Source organism: Cygnus olor, chromosome 13 (assembly GCF_009769625.2).
Source record: "Cygnus olor isolate bCygOlo1 chromosome 13, bCygOlo1.pri.v2, whole genome shotgun sequence".
Taxonomy (NCBI): domain Eukaryota; kingdom Metazoa; phylum Chordata; class Aves; order Anseriformes; family Anatidae; genus Cygnus; species Cygnus olor.
The window spans coordinates 15,945,281-15,966,468 of record NC_049181.1 but is presented as its reverse complement, the minus strand read 5'-3'; the positions used below and the strand labels follow the sequence as shown (position 1 = coordinate 15,966,468).

Here is a 21,188-nt window from a genome sequence, read left to right as displayed (position 1 = left end):
GCATCCCTGTTCTCACCAGCACTTCGTAAATGTCTCAGTGAAGCCATCGCCGCTTCCCAATGACTTGCTCTTTTATGCTGAGCTCTCATGAAGGATGGCACAGGCGTATGTCAGCGATGTTAAAACACATAAACTGGTGCAGTGGCTTGGGACAGAGCTTCTCAGTGAGTGGCTGGGGCTGCTCAGCGGGAACAGGGCACATTTTGGGCTGCTAACACTGGTTCTGAAGCTGAATGCACCAGAGATGGGTCTGTCTGCCTTCTTCATAGCAAAGGTCACCCTGCACCATTCAGCTCATGTGGTTTCCAGGCACAAGGCTTCTTTTATACTTAAATTATGCATCATGATTATGTGTCTTGCCTAACGAAGGCATGTAATGTGCATCCAGCATCCCAGCTGGCTCCCACAACTCCTGTTTGTTTCTGGGGCCCTTCGTTGAAGGTAAAGGAATGGGGAGACAACAGTTGTTCTCCATTCGACACTTTGACTTTATAGAGAAGCAAAACGGAAACGGAGGGCCATTTTACCTTGCTTTTCTCTGCTTTTAGTCAAAACCTCCTTCATCTCCAGCTGCTCCGACACTTTGCTTGCACCTGGTTTCTGCAGATCTCAGCGTTCGCATGAACAATTTCCTGCCTTGACCTCAAGCCGCCTGCTCACGGGCTTCGCTCAGGTTCCTCAGGCTTCCTGTTTTTCTCTTCAAGCTTTCATTTTACCAACAAACTGTTTCCTGTTCTAAGGCTTCTTTGCGACTGAAATCCCGCAATTTATCCCCAGCAAGACACGGCCGGTAAAGTCTTTGAACAACCTTCCTTCCACTAACGCTCTCTTCTTTTCTGCCAGCTGCCTGGATGGGTGATGTGCGAAAATGTCAAGGCTTCACTGAGATCTTTAAGTCTTTCTGGTCCTCTGCAGAAAAGAGGGGTTAAGTGGCTCAGACACAGACAGTTTTTCAGTTACACTGGTGGGAAGTATTGTGCTTTCTGCATTAGCTTATCAGGCAGCAGCGAGCCCTCCGCTGCTTCGGCTTTCAATCATTTCCCTTTAGCTGTTGCTCAAGCACTATTAAAATTGTATTTGTGAGTCTGAGGGCAGCAGTGGTTGGGTCTGCAGGCTGCTGTCCCGCCCGGTGAATGCCATCAGAGAGCCTGAAAAGCTGGTGGGGATGGAGAAACCAAGATAACCCGGTGAGGGATCACATTCAAAGAGATGCTGTGGGGACTGAATCATCTTAGCAGCAAGCCCCCCTTCTTCTTCTTCTTCTTCTTCTTCTTTTATTTTATTTTATTTTTTGCTAACTATGTGGCTGAGCTGAAATCCCCGTCACTAAGGAAGGGAGTTACTGGAGGTTTCATTTGTTCCAGTTTGTCACAAAACAACCTGTAAATTTCAGTAGCAGTGAGTTTCTCTTACAAAAATTCTATTTTTTAATGTTATTGTTTTCCTCCAGGCTGTGTTTTTATTTATTCCTAATTCTTACAAAAATATTTGCATTAAGTATAACTTTTTAGCCTTAGTCACTTTGTTTATTCAATCACCACCTAACTTAAGGACTGTAATATAACTGGTGTTTTTTTTCCCCATGTTTATACAGACATAAACTGACATCTCCTCCCTGACAGTTTTGGGTTTGACTTGCAGTGGAAATACAGCTCCAGGAGTCTTAGGTCTGACAAAAATAACCAGGCAATGAATTGCTTGTAGCTGCCTTCCTCTTTGGCCTGCCCATGGACGTGGTCCTGATGCTCAAGCTGTTGTGCTCAGCTGGAGTCATGAAAGAGCTTTTGTTTTGCAGAAATAAGGAAACAGCTCTTCAATGTAGAAAATGTAGAAATAGCCACTTGCTGCTCTGGAGTTTTGCAGATCCATTTACTTTTAAACACTTTTCTTACCACCAGTTTTGGTTGTCTTTAGTCCTTGGGGTCTGTGTCTCCGTGTCCTTGAGGTGGGTGTCTCCAAGCCCCAGTGAGCTGTGCAGCTACTCCCAGACCAGAGCAGTTCAGATGGCTTGAGCAGCCTATCCTAGCACATACCCTGGCCGGGACAGCTTTATTCCTGACAAACACTCGTGTAAATCAGACAAGAGATAGATGCTTGTGGCACTAACTCTTGTCAGTGAATGGGTGTGCTGGGCAAGGCTCTGGAGCATGGTGAATGCTCCTTGAATGGCAGCCTGTCTGGTAAGGTGGAAGGAGAATTAAATGAGGGACTAATTAGAGAGAATTAAATGTGTAACTTGCTAACCCCCCCCATGGGATGATTGGAACTGAGATACAGTTTTGTTGTGGGCTGGATGTGCTGCGGTGTCCTGCTTGTCTTGTTCTAGCCTCAGGTCTGTAAGTTACTTACGACTCATGCTATCCGCAAGCCAGCAGAGACCCTTGTCCAGGAAACCGGTGTGGGGGTAATGCATTTTGTCAGCGTGCAAGAGCTTGTGTGGGGATCAGCTCGGCAGCCTGTTTTTTTTCCCCAGGAGCTGCCACTGGGGACACCAGCAGTGGAAGGCTGCAGCTCCCCCTTGCTGCCCCCGGGCCCCACCATGGCCTCTCTCTGGAGCTCACTGGAAAGAGATGTGTTCAACCCACAGAGCAAGAAGCTGCTGGAGACCATCTGTGTCTGGAAGACGGGGAAGAAGAAGAAAATGTCCATTCTCTGCGTAGTGGGTAAGAACCCCAGGGTGGCAAGGAGGCAGGTTGAGCTGCAAACTCAGCTCAACCATCCAGCAATGAAATATCATTTTTATTATATTTTGCATCAAATCTGTTTCTAAAGGTCATCAACAAACCTCTTCTAACACAACACAGCATTACAGTCTCATTCCGTCTCTTCATAGATTTGGCGAAAGTTTCAGCAGGACCCAAATGTTTGATTAGGAGCCAAAGGTGCACGTGCTTTGGGAAATTTTGCATCTCCTTTGATCTATGCACTTCTGGTTGCTTCATCACTCTACAGCACCTAAGAAATTGTTAGCACAGACATGTTTTGTTGTTGTTGTTGTTGTTTGTTTGTTTTGACAGACTTAGAGGGGAGAGACTTTCCTGACAATGGGCTTCCAGATAGCATGGTCACCTGCTATAACATTCATTTCTGACAACCTTAGCCACAGTGTCTGGCCTAAATGGCATGCTTCTGCACCCTCTGTAGTCAATGGAGGGCAGGAGAAGTGTCTCCAAGGGATGATACAGCCACCCTACAAGCAGCATCTAAAATACATGAGTTGCCCCTGGAATAGCCCATGTCTCCTTTCTGGAGATATCTAGCTCAGGTGGGAGATCTGAATTATAATAGCCAGAATGAGGTACAGTGAATCCCTCCCTGATGAACCAAGAGGTGACTATGAGCTAATTAACACTGGAATTGAATTTTGATGGGATATGTTAATGTGGGTATCAGTCAAACAAGGTGATGCTTTTGGATCCTGTAACAGGGCCTGCAACAGGGCATGTAGCTGTCATAAATCCTGTGGCAACAGGGCTCCTCGTTCCTGTCACCTTTGGATTTTGCTGAAATATTACTTACACATTACACAGAGCACAATGGCCAGGTTTAAAACTCTTTGGGAATCTCTCCATTGAATTCAAAGTACTCTGGATTAGACTCCAGAGAGCACTTCCAGTATGGAAATGTTAAATGAAGAGAAAAGCCTTGCAGCACCTCTCCATACAGTGTTCATTGCAGCCACGACTCAAAATCAGTGTCTGTCTGTCCACCTGCACCCATCCACTCCCACTGAACAGTTATATACTGGGTTTATAATAATATTGTGAGGTTTTGTTCTTTTTTTTTCTGTCTCTCATCCACAGTGGATGCCTTTAAGCCAGTGAAGCCATTTCTGGTGAAGGTCAAGGTAGACCGAGGAGAGCAGTACAAGATAGCCTACAAGTGGCCTTTAGCGGAGCTGAAGCTGGTGGATGGCAAGACTCTTGATCAGGTAGGATTGATTTTCTTTCTTGTGGCAAAGGACATGGCAGAGGGAAATGAATATGAAGCTAGAGAGACACATGCCAGGATCTATGAGGAGATTTCTTTACTGAAAGTATTGTGCAGCATTGGCACAGACTGCCTAGGGGACCACTTGAGTCACCATTCCTGGAGGTCTTCAAGAAACCTCTTGATTTAGAATTTAGTAGTGTGGTGGTGGACTTTAGGTTAAAGGTTGGGCTAGATGATTTCAGAGGTCTTCTCCAGCCTGAACAATTCTATGAGTCTGTTCTATGTTTGGGTCCTCTGCAGCTCAGCCCATGCACCTGGATGGAGGGAAGGGCAGCAAGGGTGCTTCTTTCCTCATCTAGGACTGAACCAGCCTGAATGACTCTTATTTTGAGGAAATAATCAACACAGAAAAAAACATAAATAATAATAATAAAAAATCAAGCCCTCTGCCTTCCCTCAGAGCTGTTTCCCAGAGAATGGTGCACTGGGGTCTCTCCATCCCTAGCTGGCTCCTCCATCCTGCTGCACTGCTTTGGGGTTTCTCATTTCCCTCTTCTCTTCCATGAGATGTGTACATCCAGGAGGATGAGGCTGGAGTGATGTCCTCCCTACTGAGTCCTCCCTCTCTTTCTGCTAGGTTAGCCAAACACTTGGGTAGTGTGAGCAATGAGTAGTCGATCATTGCATCGACACAGTTTCCATCAAAATCACTGGGCAAGACCCCCTTATCCTCTGGGACAACTCTCTCTCAAAGCTCTTTGCAGCAACCCTGAGGCTGGAAAGATGGGCTGCAAAGCACTGCTCTTGTCAGATCTCCAGCAGGACACACTGTCAGACCCATCTGTCAATCTATGTTGACAACATTTCTCAACAGACATTTGCATAGGATATTTAAAGATTAAATGGAGGCATTTGCTGAGAGAAGGATTACAGAGAACAGGAGTGAGCACGAGTCTGTGCTTTTAGGGTGACGTGAAGGTTTTTGGGAAAGAAAGCACGGACAAGATATTCCCACTCTGCTGCCGGGGCTGGCAGTGTGTCGTTAAAGTTGTTATAATTAGCTTTTTTATTAATGTGAATGTTCCAGGGGCCTTGGCGCAGTGCCTGGGTTTTCACAAGCATAGAAATAAATGAGAAAAAGAACAGTTTCCCAGCTCTACATCCAGGACAAATAAAGTACATTTGCACAGCATGTCTGAAAGGCAAATCACGCTTGCAGGTTTGCAGGGCATCTTGATCCTATGGTTAGAGCTGAACTGATATTTTCATTGTCTTACATCTCCCCGTGCATGCTTTCGTCCTGCCTGAGCTTTCTTCTGGCGGATGAGCCTGGCTCCTCCAAACCTTCTGACCTGCCTCGGCTCCTGAGGAGCTCGGATTAGGAGACACCTCCCGGATTGCCAGTCCTTTCCCCCTCATTTGCCAGCACAACGAGACAAACTGATCATATCCTATCTTAACAGGGAGGCAAACAGAGAACTTGCTTGTCCTGACGGCTAAAGCCTTCCTGTGATCCCCAGCCTGGATTCTGACCCACATCATCCCATTTGCGCTTGTGTTGTGCCTGTCTTTAGATTGCACAGCTTTTCTCCTTTGCGGATGTATTTTTAGTGTGCAGTCACCTCCCCTACTGACCTTCCTTTGGGCAGGCTAAGCAGAACAGCCTCACAGTCTCCTCTTCCATGCTGACATCTCTATTCCCTTTATGAGGCCTGGAGCTCTCTTCTTTGCCTCTTCCAGGCTGAACTCACCTTTCCCGAATGCTGGCAGCGAGAATTGTCCCTGTCACTCCTGGAATGGGACCTAGTCTCCAGCTGAAGCTGCTGCACAAGGTCCCCAGGCAGGGGAGCAGCTGCAGCCAGGGCATGCTGACACGGTGCCACCACGAGACCCCAGCACCAAACAAGCTTCCCAGCACAGCCCAGTGCTCAAATCAGCACAGTCTTTCCCTGGTGCATGGCTTGGCAGGTCCATGAAAATGCAAATAAGACCTCCCCACCCTTTCCCAGCAGATAGCAGGGGCCCCAGCCCATGGGATGATATTTAGTACACACAGCAGGGGCTTGGCCGTCGGTCTGCTACACTGCGCCCCAGCCCTGGCACCAACAAAGTCCTGACACTGCAAGTCCAGAGGTGCTAAAGCTACAGCTCCCTTGACCAAAACAGCATTAATATTTATGAAGTGATTAGCAGAGTCTTCCCTGCTTTAATAGCTCCTCGTAAGGCAGGCTGTAAACCACGTGCCCTGTAAGTCCCCCCCCAGGCATCGCCGCTCTGCGCCGCTGCAGGGGTTGCTACGGAGCCTGCAGAGCAATGCGGGGGCGAGATGTACTGCTGCAAGGTGTTTGGAAAGCGACCCTTAAAGCATCTCAGGACTGCATAAATCCGCACAGACTCTGTGCCTGTTACGATGATTAGTACTGATAATTATGAGAGCAGCTTCTAAATTCTCCAGAAGAGGAAATCAGGCTGTGCTGCAGAGCTAATGAGATGGTGCAGGAAGGGGTTTCTTTCTGTGGGATGTTCCTACTTCAGCACCCTCTCTTATTCTCTCCACGCACACATACTGATTAGTGGCAAATGCAAAGTCTCCAATGGCTGGAGTTCCCCCTCCGTGAGACTGCATCCTTTGGGCATAGAGATAAAGAGTTGTGGACACTTACATGGATGAAAACCACATGCGGAAAACACATGTTCCTGCACGTCCTGAGCCATTGCCTGTAGCTGGGGTAACCTGAAGTTCTCAGGAGACTGAACACAGGGGAGATTCATGCTTGGCAGCAGGTAAAAGTGCTCACAGGGTCACTATGGCATGGGAGAGTGTTGCCTCCTAGCCATACAGCAAGCCATGCCAGCAAGGAGGACATACCAATTAAAAGTTGGCCCAAGAGAGTTTGTCCTGCCCTTCCCTGGCAGCAATTTTGGTTGTTAGAGATACAGGTGAAGTGTGCACAGTGCCACAGTGCTGCTGGGGGACCTCAAGTCTGGGATTCTGGTGAAACTGTTTCTGTGTTTTCTCTGGATTTTCCGAATTCTCGAGTGAAGAAAGGTTTGAGATTCCAGGTTGGCTGGGGACTGCAGAGAGGAATATCTGCAGTGGGAGGCAGGCAGGTGCTGGGCTCACTCTGAACACTGAACTCCAGTTGATTCAAGCTTTCTCACCCAGCACATCGTTAAGCTGCAGAGCTTATTGCCACAGGATGCTGTAGACACCAACACTATGAATAAGGTCAAAAAACTGTTAGAGGGAATCAGGGACAGGAGGTCCTTCAAGGGCTGTTAAACACGGTGCTGTGGTACAACCTCTGGCTCAGCGAGCTGCTGGAGGCTGGCAGGGAATCCTGAAGGCAATATCACTCCGGACCTGCCCTTTGAATGCTTTTCTCCCAAGCATCTGCTAGTGGCTGCTGTCAAAACTGATCAGCATCCGTCCGCCAAAACCTGCAGCAAAAGGTGAGAGATTTATGCGATCTGAAAAGAGATCAGTGTGCTGCAGCAGGACACCAGGACTGGCTGAGTGCTTGGCCTGACCTACTGTGAGCGTCCCAGGGTCCTCTCCTGGGGTCAGAATCACTGCGCATCCTGTTGTTTTCAGAGCTTTTATCATGCCTGGGATTATTTGCAAAGCACCATGACTGTACCTCTCCAACCCTTCCCAGTCGCCCTGAGATAACAGGGAAAGAAGGAGCTGCCAGTAATTGCTGCAGCTTCCTGGAGCCACCAAAATCCCCAGAGCTTGAAACTGCAGCACAGTTGTGTCTCCCTCCTCCTTCAGCCTATGCCTGCTTTTCCTCCCACACAAGTTGTTTTCACAGCATGCAGTGCCTGTTATTAAAACAGGCTGCCAACCTGTGTTAAGTGTACGTGGTGAGGCAAGCAGTGTTTAATTATTGATGAGGTAATTAACTGTTGACATCTAGGCGAGCCTGGATTTTGACCTGCACTTCGATAAGGTTTACAAGTGGACTGCTAGCAGCTCTGACGAGAAGAAAACCTTTATCAGATGCTTGTGGAAGCTGAACCACCGATTCCTCTCCAGGACTATTAAGTTTGTGAATGTCCCCTCCTGTCCCGTGGAAGGTAATTCATTTCCTTGTCACACTCAGAGTGTTTTTTTTTGTTGTTTGTTTTTATCATCACTGTATCCCTCTGTCCTTGAACCTGTCACATGCTCTGGTGATTTTGGAGGGCTTCTCATAGACGCTGCCTGCACTCTGGGTTGGGCAGTCAAGTGTTGGTAACACCAAAATATATTTTATTTTACAACCTGCCACTAGTGGTGCATTTGACGAGAAGAAGCCTGTTCACCTCTGAAATTCATTTCAGCCTTGTATAACATGTCACCATGCCCCTACACATACTCCTAGAGAGGTGAGTAAGTAAAAAACACAGCCAGAGCTCAAATTAAGTTTCAGATGCCCATTTTGTCCCTTAGAAAGCTGACTTTCCTTTATCCTATCCACACATTTCCTTATTCCATGCTGTTGTTCTAACTGACCAGCAGACTGAGACCACTGGACTCGTGTCACTTGTGACCCCAGATGGGACTCAGTGGCACCCCAGGGAGAGCAGAGCTTATGAAATGACAAAATTTGGCTGTATCCACGTGTTCTCCTGTCCACACAGGGAGACAAAGGCCCCAGGAAGACAGGAAGGACACTGCGGAGACTGAGAGCCAGGAGGAGCTCAGTGCCTACCAGGAGATGACACCGAAGGAGGCTGCGGATGTGCTGAGGCTGATGGAGGAGTATGAGCCCCTTGTGAACAACTCTGTGGCCTTTGCCGAGCAGCTGAGCAACGACCTGCATGTGCTGGATGAGGTGAGGGGGCGAGGGCTGTGATTCAACAGAAAAATGGTGCCTGGCATGGAGGGGCACTGGATCAAGTCACTGGGCATCATCAGTCCTTCCACGTGCTGGAAGCACTCGGTCTCAAAGATGTCTTGGTGCAGTGCTGCTTCATCCCAAAAGAGATCTCTCCCAGGAGTCAGGAGGCTACTGCTGCTCCCCTCCTTAGGGTCAATGGTGGCCCCACCATGCCTGTTGCTGGCAGGGTCTAAACGAGCATCTCCTTGGGGTTATCCATTCAAAGCTCCCAGACCTGCAGCAGAAGGCTTTTTTGTTGTTGTTGTTGAAGGAGTCCAAAGGCACGGCCTGAGAGTCCCCAGCCAATCTCAGCATCTGTGATGTGCGATGAACCAGTGGGGCTGCCCAACAGAGGGGCTTTTGGTGGGATACCTCCCGGCCACAGTCACAGACCCTGCGGGCTGTGGGGCTCAGGGAGGACCAGCAGCTTTTGCTGGGAGATAGCCAGGTGATTGCAGAGGCCAGCGCTCCTTGCAGCCTGGCAGCCAGGCCAGAATTAACATCATTGCTGATGAATATTTGCCTGCACCAGCAGCTCTGTTTTCACTGCGCCTGGACATCAGCTTGTGTGGCCTCTTTCCAATGACTGCAGGGGGAACAGAGGCTGACCCACTCATCCATAGGCACACCAGGGCAGAGAAGCCCACGGTCGGTCAGCTTTGGAAGGAGTAGAACAAAATAATGGCACGCACACAGAGCCTGAAGGCTGCGGACCCAGAGGCACGGGGATGTGGGGGGAATGGTAGCAGTGAGGGGCTGGGATTTCTGAGGGCAGTAAAGAATTTCTTCCTTATATTTAATCTAAATCTACCCTCTTTTAGTTTAAAGACATTACTCCTTGTCCTATCGCTGGTAAAGAGTCCTGCTAATGTATCTGGTGCTAGGATTTTATAGGTAGGCAAATGGAGAACAAACAGGAAAAAAAAGCCAAAGGAAATATTCTAAAATGTACTAGAAACCACAAACCCTAAAGCCAACCTCCTTCAGCTCCAATAGTTGCTGTATTCCCAATTTGTGTCTCCATATGACTTATGCTTGGAAACTTAAGTAGTTAATCTGGAAAATCGAACTCCTGAGGGCTGTTCCTGCTTGCTCTCATACAGGCGCTTTGCAACTCCATTTCCCAGCTATAAAACACACTGCAAGGGCAACCAATAAAACTCTAAGTTAAGTTCTTTGAGTCAAAAGGCACTGCCGAATACATTATTTTAATGCCCTCTAATGAATAAACATTGCTTACTGTTAATGCAAATTAATTAATGAGATGTTTCTATTTGTAAGGCTTGATCTACGATATTAAGTGTAATTAATAGCAGCAAGTTAGACCAGCACATGCATATATTTAGACATTTTTCCCCCACACCACAGTGATAACACCTTGTGCTGCTGTTACAGCACTAATCAGCCTCTGCTAGCCCATCTCTTCTGGGGATGGCCAAGCAGCGTGCCAACAGCCTAGAGGCTTCAGAGGGAAGGAGAGTATGGCCAGGGCACCTGGGGGGCCTGATTTCCACATTGGTATTCCTACGTGCTCACAGGACCCCAGCACACACCAGAATTCATGCGTCTCCCTGCGATTTTGTGCACAATGTCTGGCAGGAGCGCGATTACCGCTGCCTGAGCGGTGATGTTCAGGAGCCCTTCTGCTGGCGCTGCTGCTGGTGATGCTTTGCTCTTGGCCACCTCCTGTTAAGCCCTAACGAGACAATCCGAAGGCAGAGCAGTGACCGGCTTGTGAGAGGGTTGTGGCTGTGGTTTAGGAGTGTTTAATACAATGCGAAGGTCCCTGGTGTGCGGCTGGAAAGCGGCAGTCTGGCAGCGGGGCTGTTTGCTCCCGCACAGGTCCTTGTGCTGGGCTGGGCTCCCGGCAAAAGGAACATTTGCTTAACATCGTTGTTGCTTTCTGAGATGAGTATCATGGACTAGAAAGCCCCACTTCTGACCTATTGGCAACTGAAATCTCTGCCTGCCCTGCCTTCATGGGCCTCCCTGTGGAAAAGCTGCAGCTCTTTGCAGACAGGCAGCTTCATCTCTCCCTTCTGATAGAGATTGCTATGATTTCACGCTTTTCTTTCCTACAGGATTTCTCTGACCTTGCCAGACCCTCTGTGAATCTGTCTACAGCTGATGCCATTCCCCTCAGCCCTTCCTCCCATGCTGTCAGCTGTTTAGCACCTAAAACTGTGCTGCATTTGTCATGGGAGGTTGTAATACATGTTTTGCCCTGATATTGAAGCCACCAGATCCAGGCAGGGGCTGCAGAGTGGCTCTCACGCATTCTAGGAGCACCTCTGTGATGCTCCGGTGTCTTGTCCTGCATGTACCACCTCTAGATCTGGAGCTACCAGCCCATCTTTACTCCACTAGCAGTGGAGATAGAGTTTGAAGAAGAGAAACCTCTTGACATGGGGATTATAGATGGCCAGCAGCTACTGTGCAGGAAACCAGCTTTCAGACACTTCTCATTCAATGCACAGGGGAGGTCCAAGCCACGATAACCTAACTCGGGTGGACAAGACTTTGCTTCTCCCTTTCCAAGCATTTCCCACCAGAAAGCTGAGTGTGGGGCATACTGAGTGCAGGTGCTGCCCTTCATTTAATAAAAAACTCATCAGATAATTGAAATATCTGAAATGACAAATTCCTTTAAAAGCTTGATTAATGCAGAGAAAGATAGCAGTCTGGAAGACTCATGCCTCCCATGCTCATGTCTATAGATTATTTTCCTTGATATCCCGCATGGTATTTAGGCCCTGAAAATGATACAATTAACATTTGGAAGCAGTTAATCTCTAGCAGAGATTGTCATCAACAATTAACATGGTGTTACATCTCTACCACTCGTCAAAACAAATGCCCGAGACCTCCAGGGGCAAATAATACCTTCAGTTTCCATATTAGAGACACACATATGCGCATGTCTCCTGCATGATTTAACTGTTTATTAATTCCACTGCCAGAGCAGCTCAGCTGGGCAACAGCCTGGCACCTGGGACTTGCCGATGTAGAGTTTAGCTGAGTGCAAACATAAGACATTGACCTTGTGAAGAAAGCAATGCAGGACAGCTGTCTTGCATGTTATGATGATGAAGACTTTGCTTTGACTTGGGAGCATGAAGGTCAGGATATCTGGCTCTGAGATGGTGCTGATCAGCCCCTGGCACAGTGCTGAAGCCCTGTGTTTCTCTGTTTCACAGGCCAACCTTAGGGCCATTATCTCTTCTGAGAAGCAGGTGACAAAGCTGATGAGCTCCATTGATGAGGCCCTGGCAGAAGTGGCCAGAGTGGAGGAGACCTTGCAGGTCTACGATGAGTTACTGGGAAGCGTGAAGCAGCAGATGGACCACATCCACCAGGAGAACTCCTTGCTACATCACATCCTCTCTAACAAGACGAAGCTGATGGATGAGATCCTCTTCCTCACGGTATGTGGATTTGCAAAGTCTTCAGCCTGTTGAATCTGTTCCAGAAGCTATCAGTGAACCCCAAACCCTGAAAACTGTTTGCAAAGGCGATGGAGCTTCTCTGGCCTAGAAATGAGGAACTTTGTCTTGATAATATAAGGACGGACACACTGCTGGGATGGGCTATGGGTAGACTGGTGGCAATCACGATGCACAGTGCCCTCATTGTGGCCCAGTGCTGTAGAGGGACCCACAAAGGTCCTTTTCATGGGTAAGGTGAGCCTCAATCTATGTAATGCCATATGGAAAGGCAAGCTATTTACCAAAATAATACAATATAAATGCAAGAATTGTGCTGTAATAGCACAGCTAATCCTCACTTCCACTGGCTATGGTGACCTCTAGACCACTGACCTTTTTATTTTTTAGTCACTGCATTTTCCTTAGCTTTTCCTTTCTCCTGCCATCCACCTTGCTGCCAGTAGCCATACCAGTGGTGCCAGCCCATTTGAAACTCACGCTGAGCCCCTCCGCTGGCACTGCTGCTGTGACTGTGCAGACCTTTGTTTTTGCTGGGGACAGAGCAGCACAGCCTTCTCGATGGACAATTGCAGCCTGGCAGCTGAAGGTAGCACTTGGCTGTTTCAAGCCAGCAGCCTTCCAGGTGGAATGGGAAGAGATGCAGAGCTGGATGTGTTTGCACCTGCTCTCTTCTGGCTTTGTTTTCAGACCCACCTCGACCTTGGCAAGGAGCACTGCGAGGCCCTGAGCCGGGCAGATCTCTCCAGCCCCAGCGGCGTGAAAGCCTGTGTTGCTGCAGCAGAGGCATTATCTGGCTGCATGAACATCCAGATACAGCCTGGTAAGGCGAGGGCAGAGATTTACGTCTGTGAAGGGCAGAGACGACAGCTTATCTGCCACTTGTGCTGCTCATGCACCATTCCCTGCGGCACAGCCAGAGATATGAGCTGGGACGCAGGCTGGCAGAGGTGGCTTTCTTCTGAAGATGTTGCTGGAGCTTCCATGTCTTCAGCAGCTTCACCTAGAAGCACAGTCAAGGAAGGATGGGAAAGCCAATGTTACATTACCTCTGTGCATCCACGGAGAAATATAGCTGGTGGGAAACTGAAATTAGCATTGAAAATGAGGCAAGGGAATGGTAAGCTTCTGTACGACTCCTCTAAACACTTGGGTGAAAGGCACCATTGTGTGCCATCTGTGTGTACCACTCTTAGAGTTCAAAAAGGAGTTAGTGGAAAGATGTGTTTAGAGACTGTGGTGTCTTGGGGCAAGCCAGTGGTCTGTACCTGAGAGTGGAAGAATGGTCATTCTGTGTAGTAATTCCCACCGTGGGTGGTGGTGGAGAGCTGCTGGTGTATGGGACTTGATCTGGGCATGAGTGTTTGTCCTGGACCATATTGACGAATGATTTGCGATTCCACTTTAAACTTAAACTGCCTCCTTGTCTCTCTCTGCACAGTATCACAGCAAACCTTCCATTTGTTGGCTTTTGGGGGGCAGCATTCACCTCAGAACTTACACCTTGAACACTTCTTGCATTTGTCAGGGTGCTGGGTGACAAAATGCCCCAGTGCTGCTCCGTGCCACTCTAACACCTCTCCTGCTTTGTCTCAAGGTTACCGAAAGCTACAGGCTGTGGCAGAGCAGCTGATCATGTTTGAAACGCTCAAGCAGAACTTTGAAAACAGCTTCATCAGTCACGTTACGAACATCTTTGAGCTGCAGGTGGGCTTCACTCTTCACACAGCAGCACAACATTCTGAGGAACTTGAATATTCTGGTAAATTAGCACCAGTGGTGACGGGATGCCACCATAAAGGATTCTCCAAAAGTGTCTCCCCAATGACACCTTTTCATATACTTTCACCCTGCAGCTGCCCCCCAGCTTACTGGCTAGTTTTGCAGGCATGCACAAAAAATTCAGCACACCTCTGCATCTCTCAGGCTATCAGGTTCCTCCCCATGAGTCATTAATCCTTGGGTCACGTTACAAAGAGAAGTGGTTTTACTTTAGAATTTTTACTTTACTTTTTCTTGTTTTAATTCAGGAGTGGTGGTGGCTGTTCATTTTTTTGTAACACAAAATCCCAGGAGAAAACCCAATCCCTTGAGCTTTTGATTAACATTTTCAAGTGTTTGTCATGCAGTATAAAAGACACAGTGGACTTGGTGGGGAGAAGTTTGGAAGGACAACGTGACTCTTCTAGATTTCACTTCATGAAGAGGAGTTGCTCCCAAATTGTTAGCATTACAGCCTTAGATGCTTAACATTCACTTTCAAGGGTTGAACCTGGGAAGAGATGTGTCTGGCAGGGATCTGTGGGATCTCCCTGTGTCTTATCCTATCCACTGTACTTAGCCACAGCATCCCACATATTACTGATGGGCCAGCTCATTCCTCTGGGCTCAGAATTGTTCACCCAACATAGGGTTAAAACTGGAGTTCAAAGTGATCACGCACATTCCTCTCTGCCCTTTAAATTTGCTTCTCAAACATTCAGAATTAGCAATCCAAGGGTGATTAGGAAACAACTGTTTTCCAGAACTTCCTGAGGCTGTTTTATTCAACACTCTCTGCCCTTTCTGTTGCTTTAGGGCAATGCTCAGCTTGATGCTCTCATGCAGCCCTTTGACAAGCTCTCTGCACCAAGCCATGGGCTCCACCATGAGGAACTGGTGCCCTACACCCCGCTCACGGCCTGGCTGAGGAACGCCAACCCAGTTCTCTTCTCTGATCTCCCCAAGGTATGGCTGAAATCCCAAACAAATATCTATCCACCAGGTCAACCCATGGTGAGAGCTCCATTTCTCCAAATCCCTCCTTGGCTGTGATCTTCCAGCATTTGGCACTTCTAGAAGAGAGTCTGGCCAGCTTGGCCACCCTAGGCTGGACATACGCGCTTGACAGAAAGAGGTGTGGGACTTGGTGACAGATACTGTGTTGAAGGAAAAGGTCTGAAATTCCAAAATTTGGTATTGGTGTTGTCATCTGGACATCCCTCTACTGAATGTGCATGATAAGATGAACCACATTCATTCATACATCATTCATACAACGCTTGGTTGTATTTTCAACTGTCCTTTATTTGTAGAGTTCTGGGAAGCCCTTAAAATCCTTGGCATCTTCTGCTAATACAGACATTGTTGAGTGAATGAGATGGTTCCTTGTATATCACTAAGGCTTGGTTTTTATTTTTCTTACCGTCTTTTGCCTTTCCAAAGGTCCTACATCCCAAGAACTCTAGGTCCATTTCAGTTACCATCTGCTGACTTTTGCTTTAACTGGGCAGCTGAGGAAAAAGCTCTGAGATGGGAGCTGGTCATGGGAAGATGAGATACAGAGGAAATTCCTGTGCCTGTCTTGTCGTTCCAGGTCTATGCCCAGAACCTCAGCAGACTCTATGACAGGGAAATCAAAGCCTTTTTTGAACAAGCCAAAATGCTCTTGTTGGGAAGAAGAAAAGGAAGTAAGTGACTTTCAGATGTGACCTTTGTGCTGCTGAGCAGTGATTTATTTGCAAGTAGGGAACGCGGCAATCATCCCCCATCAAGGGTGTTACTGTGCCATGAGCTTCCCTCCTGCCCTATGACCAGGTCTGCAGCTGGCAGCAGGTGACAAAGTTGGCTCTGGTGTGCACCAGGTGGTGTCTGTGTGAGCCACGACCCCATGTATTATTCAGCATTGTTTAGCTGCTTCTCAGGGCTGTAGCTTCCATGTATCTTGCCATTTCAGGACTCCCAAACGATGCATGGGTGGCTGGGATCATGTCCTGAGGAGCCATAAGCGAGGGGGACATAGGAGTGCCTGGCTGATGCCTGGTCCATATTTCATACAAGCAGAGCTGGTCAGGCACTTCTCCCTGTAAAGAGATGGCACCAAGCCTGTCCCTGAAGACACAAGTGTATTCATAGCGATATTTGTGAGAACAGAATGATTTCACATTGAGCTGGCTGTGGGGCTGTTGTCCCAAGGTGATCATTTCAACAGGAATGGCTGCATCTGACTCAAAATATTCCAGTCAGGTGTTTCTGAAGATAAAAAGAGAAAGTGATCTGTCTCCTCTGGAAGTTTTTGATTGCACAGAAATCACATTTTCCTTCAGAAAAACAAAGCACTGTAATGGAAAGTTCCATGCCAGCTTGGCCCAGCTTGAATGTCAGAAACCACTTCACGTGGTGTGTTTAGTCCATCAGAGTGCTAGCCTGGCTGCTTTCAGCTCTGCACCTACTTCATCACTTGTCTCCAGATCCCAGAGGACAGCATGCATGCTGGCTGGAGGCGGAGGTCAAAGGAAAGAGGGCTGGTGCCTGATGGTGGCTGAAGGAGCCCAGCCAGGGGCTCTGCCTCCTGCCCAGCCGACACACGCTGCATCCCTGGGGCTGGCAGCCCTCAGCATCGCTTCCCTCTGCATCACGGCAGGTGCAGCAGCTCCCCCGGGGCAGTGCTGGCCCCAGCTGCTGGCTCTGCTTACCCCCTTCTGACCCCCAGTCCGGGCTGCGATGCCCAATTGCCAGGCAGCGGTAGGGAGTAGGATTTTCCCACAAGCTAAGGTACTGACCCTTTATTAAAGTTTTTCCTTTTTTGAAATTCTGAAAGTAATGGAGGAAAACACCTCCAGGAAAACTTTTTATAGTCACCACAAATCGATTTTTCCATGCCAGAATGATTTGCCAAACTATGGAGCCAAGAGATAGACAATTATCACCAGAATGAAAAAAATAATCAAGAACTCTCCAGAAGAAAAAGAACATAAAAAGCATTAAAGCATAAGTTGTGCAGAGAAAGTCAATATGACATTATTACTACCCTTGTAATTTAAAAACCAAAAGATAACAAGCAATAAAATCAAAGGGACAGGCTGAAAAACTGGTACTAGGAAATCATTTGTGCACAATGCTGTTAACCTGCTGTACTTGTTGCTGCAAGCTGTCACTGATGCTGGAGGATGCAGGAAAGCCTATAGCCAGAAGATAACAGGAAAATAAAATGAGGCTATAATAATCATCCCAGGATAATACTGAGACATAGAATTTCTGGAAGAGGAGGGCATTTCATAAGAGCTGTAAAGGAAGACTCTTCTGCCACGGGTCTATTGCAACCTTATCTGTCATCCTGAACGTCCCTCCTGGAAGCCTGGCAGATAGGGTAATACAAACAGTTAACAAAAGATAACCTTCCTATCACCCCCCTGGCTCCTTGATGCCTGGACACAGCTTCTCCTAGGGAAACGTGCTCTTTTTTGCTTAAAAATAGGAATTCCTGATAAAAGAATATGAACATACTGGCAGCAAGCAAATCCAGAGAATTGGCAGCGGGAAGGCAAACTGCTCCATGGTTTATAAGATAATGTAGCCAAGCCCCGTTTCCTGAAGAAGGATGATTGCTTTTACTTAAATAGAAGGAAATAACAAAGATTATGTGTAGGATAGAGAGGCCCTGGCTCCTATTCGCAAAGTGATTGATGGACTCTGAGCAAGGGACTTCAGTTCTGCTGGGTAACAGGAAAATCATCATCACCCTTTTGTGTCCCAGGCATTAAGCAGGTGCAGAGATGGCTGGGCTGTTAAAGCAGACCTTTATGAAGCCAGTCTTATTAAATAAAGATAGCACAGGACACGTGTCTCAGCCAGTCTGCCTAATCCCCCTCTGTAAACATGAAGCCAGTCATCTCCTTTCAGCACTTGTTCCATCTTCAGCACTCATGCAAGCCCCATAAAACAGAAGTAACTAAAATCCCAGGAGAAACTCCTGTGTCTCCTGGCTTTCCTCCCAGGCTTTCCCTAGCTCCCACTGCCTCTTTCTTTCTACTGAATTTTTAGGGTTGTTTCCCTGCCTCATAAAGGATTGTTTATGTTGATCCCTTCTAAATACACAATCTGATGATTCGCTGCCTTGTTTCAAGTATTATAGGGCAGTTTACAAGGCAAACCCCAAGCTCTTTACAATTGAGTCACTAATTAATTTTTCTCCTCATTTTTCCATTCCATTTTCCACACAAAACCTTAGACCTGTACAATTCTTTCCTGGTTGCTGTGGGGAGAATTTTTTTCCTAGTTTTGCCACTTCTCAGCAAGTGAAATGATCATTGCCCATTGCATAAGGGTGGGGAAAAAATATTAGGAAGAAGCTTGTTAATTTTCTCCATGGTTTTTGCAAGGCTGGGGGGATGAGAAGGGCTGTCTGTCATCTCTCATCCCTTCTCGCTGCATAGGACATCTGACAAATCCTTTCCAAAGGTAAAAGCCCTGCAGGTATTGGCTCAAATAAGGATATTTTGGATATCACAGAAAATAAAGAGCTGGCCTGAGTCACCCAGGACCTCTGGGGTTAGTGGAATGATACCAACTTTTAGAATTAATTAGAAAATAATAGGGATGTTTCCCCACTGATTTCTTTCCCTGAATATAATTGTTTTTGATGCACACTTCAAATACATTTTTCAACTTTTCAACTTAAACCAGGCAGGAAAGGAAATGTTGTGGTAAAAACTGGTAGTGTTTGAAAAGTATGTTAATTTCCAGATGAACACTTATAATTTAAGAAAGCAAGTTGCTGAAAAAGCCAACTGTCCCCTTCAGGGATTTGTTTGAATGGCAATTTAGCATAAAAACTAAGCAACAAACATTTCTCCTGAAACTCCTGCAGGCATTTCTGCTGATTTATGCTCTTATCACCCAGAATTTTTCACTCCCCAGTCCTCAATATATAGTACTAAGCCCTAAATAGCAAAAGGGAAAGTATCACAGGGAAACAAGAAGAAAGTAATGACAGAAAAACAGATGAGAAGGTAGATCTTAAAAAAAAAAAAAAGAGAACAAAACTGTATCCCCTGCATATTTGAACCTGATGAAAATCTGATAGGAAAAGGCCAAAACACACCAAAGATCAGGAATAAAGAAAGACATTTTGATCCATTAAAGTGATCAGAGGAGCTGGAGAGGCCAGGAGGGACAGATGTCCAGCCTCCACCCTGTGCCTGTTGCAGGTCTTCAGGAGGGCTTGGAGAAGCCGATGGTGATGGGGAGCAGGCAGCACTCTCGCTGGAGCCTCCCAGGGGGCAGAGAAGGACAGGAGGACACACTGGACAGAGGCAATGTCATCAAGGTCAGGAGATGAAGTTTTCTAGATCGTTCATGTGTCCCACAGGGGTTGTGCCCAGTGTTGCAGCCCATCCCAGGGCCCTTTCTCCAGTGCTGTGTACCTGGGGCCAAATCAGAGCTGTTCTGTACTGCTGACACTCTCCTCATGGTGGCTTAGATGTCACTTCAGGTGGACATGGGCACCCATCCCGGTGTCCTCAGTGTGTGTCGGGAGTTTTTGTTGGAAGGGAGCTTTAACATGCATGCTGGTTTCTGAGCAGATGTTGGAACAGGTGCTGCGAGAGCTGCAGCCCCTCTGCACCACGGAGCAACAGTTCATTGAGAAGTTCTTCCACCTGAGCCAGAACACCTCCGAGCTGCAGGTGCTGGAGGTAAGTGTGGGGAGTAGGTCCTCTCCAGTGCCACTGGCCCATCCCTCTAGCTTGATACAAGCCTCAGCAGGCAGAGGGGTGGCTGCTTACCTTTATCACATACCTGAGCTCTCCTGGGCTCTGGTCCTCTGGCAATAGCCATTGGTGTCAGGACTGTTGGTGGTGTTGAGACTTACTGAGGACAAAACAGAATTGAACTTAAATGATGGTTTCAGCAAGATCTCGGCATCTCTAAGCATTAAATGTGGAACTGCAGTATGATTCAGTATGACTTCTGCTGAAATGAAACCCAGATTTTAGGAGGAAATTCTTCACTCAGAGGGTGGTGAGGCACTGGGACAGGTGGCCCAGAGAGGTTGTGGATGCCCCATCCCTAGAGGTGTTCACAACCAGGCAGAATGAGGCTCTGGGCAACCTGATCTAGTGGGTGACATCCCTGCCTATGCCAAGGGGTTGGAACTAAATGAGCTTTAAGTTCCCTTCCAACCTGAGCCGTTCTGTGATTCTATGATGTCAAGCTTTCCTCTGAGAGAGACATACAAATTATACTTTCCACCTCATTCTTCTTTTCAGGTACCTGCCTCTAAGGGAAGAGAAAACATGGCATCTGCAGAGGATCCTCCTTGCACCAAGCCTCGGAGCCAGTACGTAGATCATGCAATTCATTGCTTTGTAGTGGGCATGGCCTGGAGTGTCCTACAGGGACTGCCAGAAGAACTGATGGAGAGACTATTATTATTTTGCCATTGCTGACCATCCTGATTTCAACAGTGGTCTCAGGTTTGCACCCTGGACAGCAGCAGAGCCCAAAGGCATCATAGCTGGGCTTGCAGAGAGGCAGAGTGCTTCTCCCCAGTGCAGTGGCTCCACTTCAGGGGGGTTCCAGAAAGTGGGGTTTCATGGCTTCATGTTTTGATCAGCTTTAGTTCCTTAATAGCAAGACTGTGAACTGAAAGCATATTATGGAAAAAAAATAGAAAAAATGCCAGGATAAAAACACTGAAACTTTTCATTTTGATGGGAAAACAGGACATCAGTGTCCTCCCACAGACAGAGATGTGGAAGATTTGAAGGAGTACCCAAGCAATAAATAAGCTCTACTGTGATACAGGCGGCTTTCCTTCTCCCTTATGTAGCTTTGCACATGCCTCTCCAGCTGGCCACAGCATCAGTACTCCTCCCCATTTAATTGGTCACTTTTTTTTTTTTATTTTAAGACTAGAAGAAGCTACAACCCGGCTGCTGGGCGAGATTTTCAGTTCACTGGAGCCCGAGCTGAGAGGCTTTCTGGATGTCTGCAATAAGACCCACCCCTTCAGCTGCTTGCAGGTCCTGGTTACCTTGAGTGACTCCGTCTTTGAGATGTGGGGCTCTTCCTCAGCTCCCCCCTCGTCCTTCCTCAACACTGTCCTGGGCAACATGCTGCTCCTAGCCAAGAGCAGCTTCAACAAGTGCATTGTGAGTGGCGGTAAGAGTAAGGCCAAATAGAGATG

The 21,188-nt window shown here is 47.5% G+C and overlaps 1 protein-coding gene across 1 annotated transcript in view; it reads left to right on the top strand.

The window, feature by feature from the left end:
- Window positions 1-644: 644 nt before the first annotated feature.
- LOC121077366 (exocyst complex component 1-like) overlaps window positions 645-21,188 on the top strand; it is a 26,560-nt gene continuing 6,016 nt past the window's right edge. Inside the window, exons 1-14 of the mRNA XM_040572595.1 lie at window positions 645-790; window positions 2,474-2,663; window positions 3,804-3,931; window positions 7,854-8,013; window positions 8,560-8,753; window positions 11,996-12,223; window positions 12,932-13,064; window positions 13,839-13,948; window positions 14,819-14,968; window positions 15,597-15,690; window positions 19,210-19,328; window positions 19,585-19,695; window positions 20,269-20,339; window positions 20,913-21,153. Of these exons, the coding sequence (XP_040428529.1) occupies window positions 2,540-2,663; window positions 3,804-3,931; window positions 7,854-8,013; window positions 8,560-8,753; window positions 11,996-12,223; window positions 12,932-13,064; window positions 13,839-13,948; window positions 14,819-14,968; window positions 15,597-15,690; window positions 19,210-19,328; window positions 19,585-19,695; window positions 20,269-20,339; window positions 20,913-21,153 (1,863 nt within the window). The 5' untranslated portion in view covers window positions 645-790; window positions 2,474-2,539. The remainder of the gene's footprint in view (window positions 791-2,473; window positions 2,664-3,803; window positions 3,932-7,853; window positions 8,014-8,559; window positions 8,754-11,995; window positions 12,224-12,931; window positions 13,065-13,838; window positions 13,949-14,818; window positions 14,969-15,596; window positions 15,691-19,209; window positions 19,329-19,584; window positions 19,696-20,268; window positions 20,340-20,912; window positions 21,154-21,188) is intronic.